At 43.4% G+C, this 14,925-nt stretch overlaps 1 protein-coding gene across 2 annotated transcripts in view; it reads left to right on the top strand.

Annotated features, from left to right (window-relative positions):
* Positions 1–14,925, top strand: part of Bin2 (bridging integrator 2) — a 34,571-nt gene that overhangs the window by 17,264 nt on the left and 2,382 nt on the right. For both annotated transcript variants that reach the window (XM_070041261.1, XM_070041264.1), the window contains 6 exons: positions 395–490; positions 4,017–4,124; positions 4,402–4,487; positions 6,065–6,140; positions 6,878–6,960; positions 11,506–12,271. In XM_070041261.1, coding sequence (XP_069897362.1) covers positions 395–490; positions 4,017–4,124; positions 4,402–4,487; positions 6,065–6,140; positions 6,878–6,960; positions 11,506–12,271 — 1,215 coding nt within the window. The remainder of the gene's footprint in view (positions 1–394; positions 491–4,016; positions 4,125–4,401; positions 4,488–6,064; positions 6,141–6,877; positions 6,961–11,505; positions 12,272–14,925) is intronic.

Genomic DNA, 14,925 nt, shown 5'->3' with positions numbered 1-14,925 from the left:
GTGATTCTGTTCTCTATGTCTGAATATATGTCTGGTCTCCTTCTGGGTAGTTTCTGAGGGCAGGTTTGGCTTGTCTCCTTCTCCCCGTCCCCCCTCCCCCTCCTTCTCCTCCTCCCCTTCCTCCTCCTCCTCCTCCTCCTCCTCCTCCTCCTCCTCCTCCTCTTCCTCCTGCTCCTCCTTCTCCTCTTCCCTCCTCCTCCTCTTCCTCCTCCTGCTCCTCCTCCTTCTCCTCCTCCTCCTCCTCCTCCTTCTTCTTCTTCTTCCTTTCCCCAGAAACTTAACATATTTTTAAATATACTGCTACAAAAAAAGTTTTTTGCAGGGAGGATCTAGTATTTCCCAGGAAGGCTGCTGAGAAGTGAGGGCTCTCACGGCCTCCACCTCTTTTCCACAGAATAATGATCTCCTTTGGGAAGACTATGAAGAGAAACTGATTGACCAGGTTTTGAGGACCATGGAAAACTATGTGGCCCAGTTCAGCGAGATTAAGGTACTTGATTTGTAGAGTCAAAGCTAGACTGTGAAGCCAGGAGCCAGTGGCTCACACCTGTAATCCTAGCTACTCAGAAAGCTGAGATCTGAGCATAGTGGTTGGAAGCCAGCTTGGACAGGAAAGTCTGTGAGACTCTTATCTCCAGTTAAATCATAGAAAAGGCTTAAAGTGGTGCTATGACTCAAGTGGTAGAGTGCTATCCTTGAGCAAAAGGAGGTCAGGGACGGTGCCTAGGCCCAGAGTTCAAGCCTCAAGACTGTCATAAATGAATGAATGAATGAATGGATAAATAAATAAATAAATAAATAAATAAATGATGCTAGGCTGTGAACTGGGCACTGCTGACTCAGGCCTGTAATCCTAGGTAGTCAGGAGACTGAGATCTGAGGATTGTGGTTCAAAGTTAGTCTGTGAGATTCTTATCTCCACTAAACTACCAAAAAAGCCAGAAGTGGTCTGTGGCCCAAGTGGTAGAACATTAGCCTTGAGCAAAAGGGAGGTCAGGAACAGAACCCAAACCCTGAGTTCACATCCCAAGACCAGCACAAAAAACAAAACAAAAGTAAGGTTGTAGATGGCCCATACTGATTAGAAAAATAGATCAAGTAAAATATTACTAGTAACCGTAGAGCCCATGGTTAAGAATGAACTTACATAGCTCAGGAGAAGGATTAAAGTTGAGAGTTAGACAAGGTTATTTAAAGTCAGATTTCAGGCTCAATGATCAGTGAATAAGATCCAAGTCAAGGCATACTTTTTTTTTTCTTCTTGGAAACAAGTCTTCCTGTGTAGACACACTGGCTTTACATTTGCTATCTGGTACTCAAGTGGTTCATGCCTATAATCCTGACTACTCAGGAAGCTGAGATGTAAGGATCAAAGCCAGCACAGGCAGACAAATCCTTGAGACTCCTATCTCCAAATAACTAATAAAAAGCGCACACACACACACACACACACACACACACACACACACACACACACATACACACACACACACACACACACACACACACACACACACACACACACACACACACAAAACACTGGGGGAGGAATGGGGGGAAAATGAGGGAGAAAATAACAAGTTCGACAAGAAATGTGCTCACTACCTTACATAGGTAACTATAACCCCTCTGTATATCACCTTGACACTAAAATTAAAATAAAAAAGAAACAAAATTGCTATCCAACTGCCTCAGACATCTGAGTGCTGGGATTATAGATGTCCACTACCATACCCAGCTAGGGCATCCTTTTATATAAGAGAAACAACTGACAGTATTAAAAATATTCATCTTGCAGGGGAGGGAAAGTGGGAGAAAACAGGGAGGGGGTAACAATGTTCAACAAGAAATGTACTTAGTACCTTACTTATGTAACTATAACCCCTCTGACATCACCCTTACAATTAAATTAAATTTTAAAAGTTCATCTTACGGAAGAAGAAACTCAGAAGATAGTTATCTTCAAATACTTGAAATTTTGTTAGGTAAAAGAGGAACTTAACATATTCTAAATTATTTCAGAAGGCAGAGTTCCCCTTCTTTATTCATTCAACTAAATTTATTAAACATCTACTCTGTCGGGTTCTGTGCTGATTTTAGATTAAGAGGAGGAAACTAGAGGGAAGCAGACTGAAGTTTCTAAGTTTATGCTAACAGTTAACTTTGCAGGGAGGGCCAATACTGAAGCTTCAAATCAGGGCCTCATGCTTGCGTGGCAGGTGCTCTACCACTAGATCCATGACCCCAGCCCTTAAGTTTGACTTCTCAGTTAAAGCTTTCCAAAACTTAAATGCAGTACAGTCTGAGATTGTTGTCTGTTCTCTGTTTAAGTAAAAGTTGAACTTCTTTTTTTTTAATTTTATCTTATTTTTCTTTTTTTCACATAAACTGCTTTGTTAAATTGCAAAAAATTCAATACATAACCTAAAATTAAGGTAAATAAGGAAAGAGGTAGGTTGGGATGGGTGGGTGACAATGTTGAAAGGGGTGACATTGATCAAGATGAACTATATTTGTAAACTGCTTTCATGAATGGTAACTTCTTTATACAACTACTTAAGGATAAAATATATTCCAAAATATGTTCCAAAAGTAATAATGATAATATTTTTTCTTTAAGTAGTTATACAAAGGAGTTGCCACTTAACAAAGCAGTTTAGAAAAACAATGCATCTTTTATCATTCTCACCCATCCCTCCCCTCCCGTACCTTAATTTTGTAGGATCTACATTGAATTGTTGACTGCATTCTAGAAGTTGAATTTCTGTTTACACTTATCTTAGGCATTGTAGAGTTGCTTCATTGTCAGAGTTGCTTCATTGTAGAGTTGCTTCATTATAGAGTAACTTCATCAGATATTAGACCAGGGCTGGAGCTGTGGCTCAGTGGTAGAACTTGACTAGCATTTATGAGGTCCTAGGTTTGATCCCCGCCACCCCCAAAAAACAACAACCAAAAAAGGAAGGTGTTGGATAAGGTGATCACTCAGAGCTTTTCAAATTATGTGTTTGAGAGGATGAGATGGGCTAATACATACATAGTTTGTTTTCCTCCTGGTGTAACTGGTAGTTTTGATGAGATTGAGTAGACTCTCTCACTACTTACAATAATTTATGATGCTTTACTGTGTTTTAGAGTTCTCAGCACTTTATATTCAGTTCAACATCTGATTTTAAATGATGCTTGTGTAGAGCAGAAGAGGTTCCTGAAGCTTCAGAAGAGATGGGCCTTGATCTAGGCCAATAATGGGCAGATTTGGGACTAAGACCCAGAAATCCTGACTTTCAGTTTAGTGAGATTCTCAAGGTTGTTTCTCCTGAAGGAAAATCAGTTTATAATGATTTCATAAGAAGCATTTATTTACTCTGGGCACTGGTGGCTCATGCCTATTATTCTAGCTACTCTGAGGATCGCAGTTCAAAGTCAATCCAGGCAGGAAAGTCCATGAGACTCATATCTCCACTTAACCACCAGAAAACTAGAAGTGATGCTGCGGCTCAAAGTTGTAGAGCACTAGACTTGAGCAAAAGAGCTCAGGGACAGCTCCCAGGTCCTGAGTTTAAGCCCTACCATCAACCAACCAAAAAAAGATTTTTTTTGTTTAGCTAGTGCCAGTACTACTAGGGTTAAGATCTCAAGCTTTCACTAGTTTTTTTTTTCCCTCACAGCTGGTGTTCTACCACTTGAGCCATATCTTCAGTCCAGCATTTCCTGGCTAATTGGAGATAGTTTTGAGGACACTTCTGCCCAGTCTAACTTCAACCACAATCTTCAGATCTCAGACTTCTGAGTAGTTAGGACTACAGGTGTGAGCCACAGGTTTTGACATGCTCTGTAGAATTACACACACCTGAGAAGTCCTATTATTCTCAGGCATTGAAGGAGATCCTAGGACATATTCTCCTTTCTGCTAGAAATAATTTGGTAATAAGATCCAGGAATCCTGCCTCTGTTGTACACATCTGGCCACTGACAAGTGGATGTCATCTGCACCCTTTCTCATCACCCTGAGCTAGGAGAGAATTGCCAAGCGCAGTCGGAAACTTGTTGACTATGACAGTGCCCGACACCACCTGGAGGCAGTGCAGAATGCTAAGAAGAAAGATGATGCCAAGACTGCCAAGGTAACAAAACGAAACAACCTGCTTAGACCTTCCTGTTCTCCACCCCCAAGGGGTGGCAGGTGCTGGGTACAGGAAATGCAGCATCAAGTGACCTAAAGGAAATCTGGTTTCTTCTGACCCAGCCACTGTAGGGATAGCCAGAGTCTTCAGGCTGGAGTGTGGGGGAGGTCTGGGGAAGGAAACAGGAGTACCTGGAAACTCACAACAGATGAAGGAGGCAGCTTACAGTCATGGTGTCACAATAGAGGAGGATTGTCTTGTCTCTTTTACCATTTAGGCAGAGGAAGAATTCACCAAGGCCCAGATTGTCTTTGAAGATCTGAACCAGGAACTATTGGAGGAGCTGCCCCTCCTTTATAACAGGTAGCAATTGAGATTCACAAGAGGGCGGGATTCCTGAGCTATTTGCAGCCCACATCTGGCACCTCTTTAGTAGAACACTGGTCCAAGAGTGGGAGGTAGCCTCAGCCTTGCCACTAACGTGCTGCCAAGCTACCCTGTCTCTCTAGGCCTTGGTTTCTTCACCTCCAATACAGAGATAATCATCCTTGCCCTGCCAGCTCTTCTGGGTCTGAAGATGAGATGCTTCTTGGGTAGGGAGGATCTTGGCAAGGGAAGTGCTATCATCATGCACAAGGATCTGCTTTTATGCTCAAGTGTGTGCTATATCAAGTGAGCTTGGTTCGCAGACATCTGGATTTACATAGATTAACTGTGAGGTGATAGTTAATGAGGAGTCCTTACTTCATACTAGATGAAAGGATGAAAGTGTTTTAGATTTAAGTTTTCTACATTGAAAGAGAAATCTGGTCAGAAACTTCACTGTGTGTGTGTGTGTGTGTGCCCGCGCCCGTGTGTGCACGCATGCCTGTGTGTGTGTGTGTGTGTGTGTGTGTGTGTGTGTGTGTATGTGCCCGTGCCCGTGCCCGTGTGTGCACGCATGCCTGTGTGCGCGTGCGCCAGTGCTAGGGCTTAAACTCGGGGCCTGGGTGCTGTCCCTTAGCTTTTCCACTTAAGGCTGGCACTCTCCTATTTGAGCCACAGCTACTTTTGGCTTTTTGGTGATTAATTGGAAATAAGAGTCTCATTGACTTTCCTGCTCAAGCTGCCTTTGAATCTCAGGTCCTCAGATCTCAGCGTCCTGAGTAGCTAGAATTAAAGAGCATGAGCCACCCATGCCTGGCCAGCTTTACTTGTATTCTGTGTTCACTGTACAACTATGCTGTAAAACATATCATAGTAAGAACATTGATATTGCTACTTAAAATTACTCTACATGTGATGTAGCTTTATTTTATTTTAGACAGTCTCACTATGTCACCTATGCTGCCTCAAACCTATAATAATCCTACCTTAGCTGGATTCCAGGCATGTGCCATTCTGCCCAACTGATACAATGTAGCCTTTATAACAACTATACTTATTGTAAAATATTAATGATGAGACTTAAAACTTAAATAGAGTTGAAATTTAATACAGTTCCTTTCAATGTAAATGTCACCAATTCATTTACAGGAGAATTCTATTAAGGTACACACGTGTATATTAGTACTGAATTGCATCAAGAGAAAGAATAACAACTTGCTATAATAATAATAATCATAATTACATGGTCTTCTGTTTGTACAGCCTTTCAAAAAAATCCTTCAAAGCACTTTCATGTCTATTTCAACACTTGAAGAGCCCAGATCAGATAATTTCATGAAACTGAAGTTCTGTTAAACAATGGGGTTGGTCTGGGCTAACACTGGCTCACAAGAGTCAGAACTATTCCCGGCCCATCACTAATGAGTTCAGATTCCAGAACTTTGGGGTCCTGGATGTGGTAGGGTGCCTCTCTGAGGATCCTTGGTGCTGGCGAGTTCTGCCTAAGGACCTTATATTTCAAACAAGGACCTCCTTGATTGTCCCCTATGTGTATGTCATTTGCCTCCTAATAGTCGCATTGGTTGTTACGTGACCATCTTCCAGAACATTTCCAACTTGAGAGATGTCTTCTACAGAGAGATGAGCAAGGTGAGTGACATCAGGTCCAATGAAACTCCTAGGTAGATTTTTCTAGGAAATAAAAAGGCAGCCTTGATTTACATCATTTCTTGAAATATCTGTATTGGAAACCCAGATTTTTTTTTTTACTTTTATCTCATGATTAAATAATAGCCTGGGATTTACTGGCTTGAACTCTAGGAAAGAACATTATATATAAGTTATCAGAGAGTTCTCTCCATTTCCCTTGGCAACTGTGTAAGAGCATCTGAAATCAAGCTTTAGCATGAATAAAGAGGTCAGGCCTTCAGGCTAAGGAAAGCTGGGGAGCAGGAGGGAGAGGCAAATCACAAGTGGGTTTCTCAGGTGATTAGTCTTCAGTAGCACCTATCTTGCCATATAACATGACCTCATAAGGTCTTTTCTAGTCTGATATCCTCTGCAATTACAATATTATATTCATACAGCCACACAGCCTCTCCATAGCTCCTTTGGTTAAATAATGATTTCCCTAGCTAATATTAAGATGACTATTCCCTGGACCACCTGAGAGAAATTAGACCCTTAGTTATGGACCATGATTTAAGAAAACTGCCAGGAGGATGGGAGGAGCAGGACACAAATCAGAAAGAAGAGGGGGTGCTGTGACAGGGAGGTGGAGGAGCGATTGCAGAGCAGAGTGGATGGGGGATGGGTTCTTATGAGGGGTAGTTGTCTGGCAGAGAGGACAGTTTGGCTAACATTGTCTTCTTTCTTGCCGGCTCTAGCTGAACCACAATCTCTATGAGGTGATGAGCAAACTGGAGAAGCAACATTCCAACAAAGTCTTTGTGGTGAAGGGATTGTCAAGGTAAGCAGCTTCCACAACTTTTCTGCACCACTTGTCCCGTGGGAACAGGCCAACAGGCTCATCTCCCGTACAGAATCCAGGCCTTTCCTTTATATTGCTCAACATGACCTTTGTTGTTCATGCTATGCTGACAGCAAATTTATAATTCTGCATAGATAATATATAATCCTAGCTACTCAGGAAGTTGAGATCTGAGGATCCTGGTTCAAAGCCAGCCCAGGCAGAAAAGTCTATGAGACTCTTATCTCCAGTTAACTAGCAGAAAACTGGAAGTAGAGCTGTGGCTCAAGTCATAGAGCATCAACTTTGAGGAGAAAAAGCAAAAGCACAAGGTCTTGAGTTCAAGCCTCAGCCCCAGTCCTGGTGTGCGCGCGTGCACGCGCACATACACACACACACTCTCTCTCTCTCTCTCTCTCTCTCTCTCTCTCTCTCTCTCTCTCTCTCTCACTCTCTCTCTCTCTCTTTCTCCCAGCCCTCTCTCTATGTGTGTGTATATATACACACACAACACACACACACACACACACACACACACACACACACACACACACACACATTTAAAATATAGCCAGGCACCAGTGGCTCACAGCTATAATCCTAGCTACTCAGGAGGCTGAGATCTGAGGTGACAGTTTGAAGCCAGCCTGGGGAGAAAAGTCCCCGTGAGACTCTTATCTCCAATTAACCACTTAAACACTGGCAGTAGATTTGTGGCTCAGTTGGTAGAGTGCTAGCCTTGAGCACACTGAGGCTCAGGGACAGCACCCAGGCCCTGAGTTCAAGCCCCACAATTGTCCCCACGCTGTGTGTGTGTGTGTGTGTGTGTGTGCGTGCGTGTGTGTGCGTGTATGTGTGTGTGTGTGTGTGTGTGTGTGTACACACAGATATATTTATATATATAATTTTTTCACAACATCTTTCAGATATAACTTAAAGTATAAGGAATAGGGTCACAAGTAGCCATATACCTATCACCAGACTTAAGAACTATTGTAAATGTAGTTGAAGCTTCCAATGTCCCTTTTTCCCTCAGTTTTCCATTCCTGCCCTCATCACAGTAACCCCTGGTTTAATTCAGTATTTAGTATTTCCATGCATGTCTTTTTTACTTTATGTCACTTAGTGACACACAAAATGCTGTTTCATATTCTTAAATTCTATATAAATGAACTTACACTGTATATATTCTTCTTCAGTGTTTTGTTCTATTTTGTTCTGTTTTGAGAAAGGCTGACACTAGGTAGCCAAGGCTGCCCTGAAATTTCTGTCTCTGTCTGCCTCTCTCTGTCGCTCTCTCTCTCTCTTTTTCTCTTCAAGGTTATCAAATTTTAATAGAGAAGATGAAGAGGAGATTACAAAACAGGCATAATGTACTTCGATTGGGCTAAACCATGGAGAAACAAAAGGAGCCCTAGTTCCAGTCTAATGGGATCAGGATTTGCTGGAACAAGCCAGGCTGGAGAGCTGACAGATGGGGAGGAGCTGGCCAGGAGAGTGGACAGACAGAGATGCAGCTGCCATGTTGCAGAGCTGGGAAGTGGGTAGAAGCAGAGGTGAGGACCAGATCTTGGGTGAGCTCACAGAGAAGGAGCTTCAACTGCTGTGGCTGTGGGAAGCAAGAAAGGCTGTTAAAGTTCTGGTTTCATTTGTTCATTCATTCATTTGTGGTGTTAGGATCAAACCTATGGCTTTGCACAAAGCCGGGAGTGGCGCTGTGGCTCAAGTAGTAGAGTGCTAGCCTTGAGCTGAAGAGCTGGGGGACAGCGCCCAGGCCCAGAGTTCAGGCCCCATGACAGGCCCCCCCCCCCCCCCCCCGCAAAAAAAAACCATATTTGCCTTTCAGAAAGATCATTAGAGCTGCAGCAAGGGAAAAGAGATTGAAGGGGATCAAAATAGAGGAGACTCATTAGGTTGTTTCAGCAAACAAAATGTGGCCTGGCTTTGAACTCAGTCTTCCTATCTCGGCCTCCTGAGTGCTAGGACTACCGGTGTGTACACCTTGACTGCCATTTCTTGTGAATTCTGTTAAGTTTCTCTAGGGGGATTTTGGAGTTACAGTGTGTTACCAGGGCTTCCTCATTAATAGGCATCACCAGATGCTCTATGAAGCCATTGTTCCAGTTTATCACTTGCCAGCCATGGGTGGGAGCCCATGTGCATCTATGTTCTTGTTGCATTTGAAATTCTCTCACTTCTTAATTCTCCCGAGCTCATGATAGAAAATGAAATTCTTTGTGGTTTTAAAAGCCACAAGCACCACAATTGCTAGCTCCCCTGAGCATCTTTTCATGGTATGGTTAGTGATTTAAGGTCTCGCTCTGTGATTTTCCTATTTATCCTTTCCCTATTTTCATTTGGATTGTCAACCTTTTTTTTTTTTTTTTGGTTGGTCATGGGGCCTGAACTCTGGGCCTGGGCGCTGTCCCTCAGCTCTTCAGCTCAAGGCTAGCGCTCTACCACTTGAGCCACAGCACCACTTGTTTTTTTCTGCTTATGTGGTACTGAGGAATCAAACCCAGGGCCTCATGCATGCAAAGCAAGCACTCTACCACTGAGCCACCTTCCCAGCCCTGTTAGTCCTTTTTTGGAAAATTGGTTATGATATTTTTATTGGCATATTCTGGATACTAATCCTTTCATTGTATGCATTGCACATATCTTTTTACCAATCTGTATGGCTCACTTTTTTGCTTTTTGGGATGATGTCTTTCACCTTCATAATAGGTTCAACAACTTGCTGGTCCTTTGGGATATGATTCCTTGCTTTTTCCAAAGCTTTCATTTAGGGCTGCAAAGGTGGCTTAGTGGTAAAGTGCTTGCCTAGCATGAATGAAGCCCAGGGTTCCATTTAAACAGAAAAAGCCAGAAGTGGTGCTATGGGTCAGGTGGTAGAGTGCTAGCCTTAAGCAAAAGAAGCTCAGGGACAGTGCCCAAGTCCTGAGTTCAAGTGCAGGACTGGCAAAAAAGAAAAAAGCTTTTATTTGGCAAGTTTCAGTGAGTTCTTACTATGCAAAAGGCCTTAAGAATCCAATAAACATAGGAGACTCAGTTTTTGCCTAATGACATCCACAAAATGTTGGAAGAACAGAACTTGTGTCTAAGGAGACAAGAACCAAAGGATATAAATTTGCTGGTGCTCTGTCTGCCACTTGAGCTACAGCTCCACTTCTGGCTTTTTGGTGGTTAAATGGAGGTAAGAGTCTCACAGACTTTTCCTGTCCTGGCTGGCTTCCAATCTTGATCCTCAGAACTCAGCTTCCTAAGTAGCTAGGATTACAAATGTGAGTTACCTGCACCCAACAAAATTGTTTCCCCCTCCTCTCCTTAGTTCTTGAGCCTTCTAAACTTAAGAGAGTCCTAGGATGCTAGGGCTAGCAAGAACCTTGTCCTGCAGCTCTACCACTAGAGCCACAGCTCCACTTCTGGCTTTTTCGTGTTTGACTAGAGATCAGAATCTCATGGACTTTCTTGCCTAGGTTGGCTTTGAACTTATATCCTCAAAGCTCAGTCTCCTGAGTAATCAGGCTCAACCTGATTATAGGTGTGGTTCCCAGCTCCCAGCATCAGTGACAACATTTTAATCAACTAGCTACTGCATAACCTGCTTTCTGTGAGTTTTTATTTGAAGATCTTATCCAATAATGCTGTCACTTCATTAATACTGGAACTCGCAGCCAAGAGCACCCAACTCATGCCTGAAGTAGTTTGTGTCGCACACATGTTTTTACTGTAACATAGCACATCATCATCAGCTTGAGTTCATTGGAAATAGCAAAGTCCCCAACAGAAAGGCACAAAACTACAAAAAGCATGATGAAAAAGCTATTTGTTTGCAGTTTGTGAGCTGGAAAAAAAAAAAAAAAGCAGATGGTTCCTTGTCAGATTTCAGCTGAGGAGTCCTGCGCGTGCCAGATAATTTTTCACCATTCACACATGTACACAAATGACCAGGAATATTGATTTGAGGCAAAGAAATCAGTAGGTAGAGCCAAAATCTGCATGCTTCCACTCCTTAGCACCCATGAATCTTTTCCCTAGAGGAAATATTTGTTATTGCAGTTTTTCTTCCCTCTTTTTCTGTAATGGGGATCATGGTACAGATAAAAATGTTATCATTTCTGCTATTTTATAGCATAAGCATAATTGAAAACCAACATCATTCTAAGTGCTTTATTCTGTGTGTGTGTGTGCGCGCACGTGCGTGTGCATCCATGCACACGCGTGCTTCTGCTAGTACTAGGGCTTGAACTCAGGGCTTAGGTGCTGTCCTTTAGCTTTTTCACTCAAGGCTGGTGCTCTACCACTTGAGCCACAGCTCCACTTTCAGCTTTTTGATGGTTAATTGGAGATAAGAGTCTCATAGCCTTTCCAGACTGAGCTGGCTTCAAATCGTGATCCTCAGATCTTTACCTCCTAGGTAGCTAGGATTAAAGACACAAACTACCAGCATACACTTCTTCTGTTTTATTATTATGAATGTGTGAACAATGAGGTGGCTTCAGAGTCTGACCCTGCTGAATCTGAATATGGTTCCTTTTCTAGCAACAGCAAGCGCTCTTTAGTCATCTCTTCCCCAGTTCGTACGTCTCCAGAGGCCAGCCTGAGCCCTCCAACCTCACCTACAAGTCCTTCTGCCAACTCCTTGACCAGTGAGAGCGAAGCCATCTTGGCAGCAGAGGAAGAGCGGCCCCCTGAGTCAGCTCAGAGCGAAGAGGATTTGGATATCAAAAAAGAGTCCTCAGAAGATGCGGGATTGGAGGAAGATGGGTCTGAAGGAAGCTCCTCTGAGGAGGAAGAGCCTCTGTCAACCTGCAGTGGCTCAACCCAGGCCCAACTGTCTCCTACTACTGAGGGAGACAAGCCCCAGGAGGAAGATCACCAGAGCTCCCCTGCCCCATCACCAGGCACATCCCTGACCCCATCCCATCAGCCTCCATCATTTGTCCCAGAAGTAGTTCTCCGGACCCGCACCTCAAGTGAAGGAACCGAACAACCAAAGAAGAAAGCCTCCATCCAGAGGACCTCAGCACCCCCTAGTAGACCTCCTCCACCCAGAGTCCCTGGGAGCCCCAGGCTTTCCTCAGGGAACATGCCATCCAGCCCACCCGCCTCTGGAGGGGGCTCACCTACCAGCCCCCGGGTCCTCTCCAGCTCTGGGACTTCAAGTCCTAGGGCCTCCTTAGAGGCCTCTCCTCATCCAGAACCCCCAGAGAAGCCACTGAGAACTCCTGAGGCCTTGGAAAATGAGACCACCCACAATCCCAGCACAGAAGAGCTTTACACTCCCCCCTCCTTGAGCACCCCTCAGGTAAGAAGGAATCCGATTGGATCTTTACTCCTTTTTTGGTGGTACTGGGGATTGAACTCAGAGCCCCAGAAATGCAGGACAAGCACTGTGTCACTTGAGTCACCTCCTCGCCCTTTGGTTTGTGTTTTGTTTCTGAGGCAGGATCTCACAGCTTTGCCTTTGCTTGGGTTGTTCTAGAATTACGATCCTCCCATCTTTGCCTCCTGTTTACCTATGTGGCATGTGTCACCATTTCCAGTTTCCCAATTTGTTTCTTTGGGCTGTACTTGTGTGTGTGTGTGTGTGTGTGTGTGTGTGTGTGTGTGTGTGTGTGTGTGTGTGTGTGTGTGTGTGTGTGTGTGTGTGTGTGTGTGTGTGTGTGTGTTCCTGTGTGTGTGTTCCTGTGTGTGTGTTCCTATAGTGGGGCACAAACTCAAGGCCTACTTTGCAAACTGATTTTTCTACCTTTGTCTCCTGCATAGCTGAGATTACAGAGGTGTGTCACCAGGCTCAATTTTATTGTTCTGTTGCTTTTTTCTTTTTTGCTTTTGCTGTACTGGGGCTTGAACTCAGGGCCTTGCACCTGTGGACAGATACTCGACCACTTAAGCCATGCTTCCAACATCCCTCACTTAACATTTTTTCTTCTAGGCTGAACTCAAAACTGTGATCCTCCTATCTCTGCCTCCTAGGTAGCTGGGATTACAGGCACAAGCCACTATGCTTACCTCACTCCTCTGTTCCGTCTCTCTGTCTCTCTGTCTCTCTCTCCCCCTTTCTTTTGCCAGACCTGAGGCTTGAACTCAAGGCCTGGACACTGTCTCCCTGAGCTTCTTTTGCTCAAGGATAGTGCTCTATCACTTGAGCCACAGCACCACTTCTTGTTTTTTCTGTGTATGTGGTACTGAGGAATCGAACCCAGGGCCTCATGCATGCTAGGCAAGCACTCTACCACTAAGCCACATTCCCAGCCCCTTCTCTATTCTCTTTTATGACCTCCATGTAGATCATCTTTACTATAATTAAAAGACTCCACAGTTGATGTTATTATTTTACATGCTGAGAATTGGGGAGTCTCAGAATCTTGGGATTGTTAAACACCTTCACAGCTGCTAATTTCATAATATAATCTTAGACTAACCAACTTCTATAAAGGACTTATTTCTAGTATTATTATGAAAAGATACCTTTTTTTTTTTTTTTAAGTCGGTCATAGGACCTGAACTCTGGGCCTGGGCACTGTCCCTTAGCTTTTCAGCTCTACCACTTGAGCCACAGCACCACATCCGGCTTTTTCTGCTTATGTGGTGCTGAGGAATTGAACCCAGGGCCTCATGCATGTAAGGCAAGCACTCTACTACTGAGCCACCTTCCCAGCCCATGAAAAGATTCTTACTCTTCTTTTAACTCCAATTCAAGGAGTTCCCAATATAAAGAATCCACAACTAGCATCCAGAGCTTCCCCTCCTTTTCTTTTCTTTGGGTCTTTTGGGTTTGTTTGTTTGTTTTGTTTTTGAGATAAAATCTTTCAATGCTATGCAGGCTGCCCTTTAAGTTAATCCTACTGCTTCAGCCTCCCAAATGCCCGGATTACAGTTATGTACCCTCATGTAATCTTCCCCTTTTGGGAGGATGTGGTGAGATGGGCTGGGATGGAGGAAGGCCACCTTCAGTTTATCTGGCTGTGACTATGGTAAACAGACCCTGAGAAAAGTGACACATCTCCAGGGTTAAGAGAGACCTGAAAGCTGGCTGCCAACACGGTTAGTAATTGGTTCTATTTTAGGATGCATTTTATAGTGAGTCAATTACATTTTAATTAACAACACATTTAGCACTGGTGGCTCATGCCTGTAATTCTAGCTACTCTGGAGGCTGAGATCTAAGGATCACAGTTCAAAGCCAGAGCAGGTAGGAAAGTACACGAGACTCTCATCTCCAATTAACTACCAAAAAAGCTGAAGTGGAGCTTTTGCTGAAGTGGCAGAGTGATAGCTTTGAGCAGAAACTCAAGGATAGTGCCCAAACCCTGAATTCAAGCCCCAGGACTGGTACACCAAAAAAAATTAATTAATTAAAAGTAGGTTTTGGGGTTTTGTTTTGTTTTACTGCTAGGTTGAACTCAGGACCTTGCACATACTAGGCAAGTGATATATTGTTTCATATATATATATATATATATATATATATATATATATATATATATATATATATATATATATATATATATTATTTTTTTTTTTTTTTTTTTTTTTTTTGTCAGTCGTGGGGCTTGAACTCTGGGCCTGGGCGTTGTCCCTCAGCTCTTCAGCTCAAGGCAAGCTCTCTACCACTTGAGCTACAGCGCCACTTCCAGTTTTCTGGTGGTTTATTGGAGATAGGAGTCTCACGGTCTCTCCTGCCTGGGCTGGCTTTGAACTGCGATCCTCAGATCTCAGCCTCCTGAGTAGCTAGGATTACAGGCGTGAGCCACCAGCGCCTGGCTATATATATTATTTTACATTTCCATATATATATGGATTGCCTGGGATAGATATGAATATTGCCTGGAATACATATTTATATTCGTATTCATATCTATCCCAGGCAGTAAAAAATAATATGTGTATATATATACACACATATGTGTGTGTGTATATATATGTGTGTATATGTATGCGTACACAACACGCACA

This window comes from Dipodomys merriami, unplaced genomic scaffold, assembly GCF_024711535.1.
Source record: "Dipodomys merriami isolate MVZ:Mamm:240054 unplaced genomic scaffold, mDipMer1.0.p SCAF_10, whole genome shotgun sequence".
NCBI lineage: Eukaryota > Metazoa > Chordata > Mammalia > Rodentia > Heteromyidae > Dipodomys > Dipodomys merriami.
Note: the sequence above shows the minus strand (reverse complement) of the source record. Positions and strands in the feature narration are given on the sequence as shown.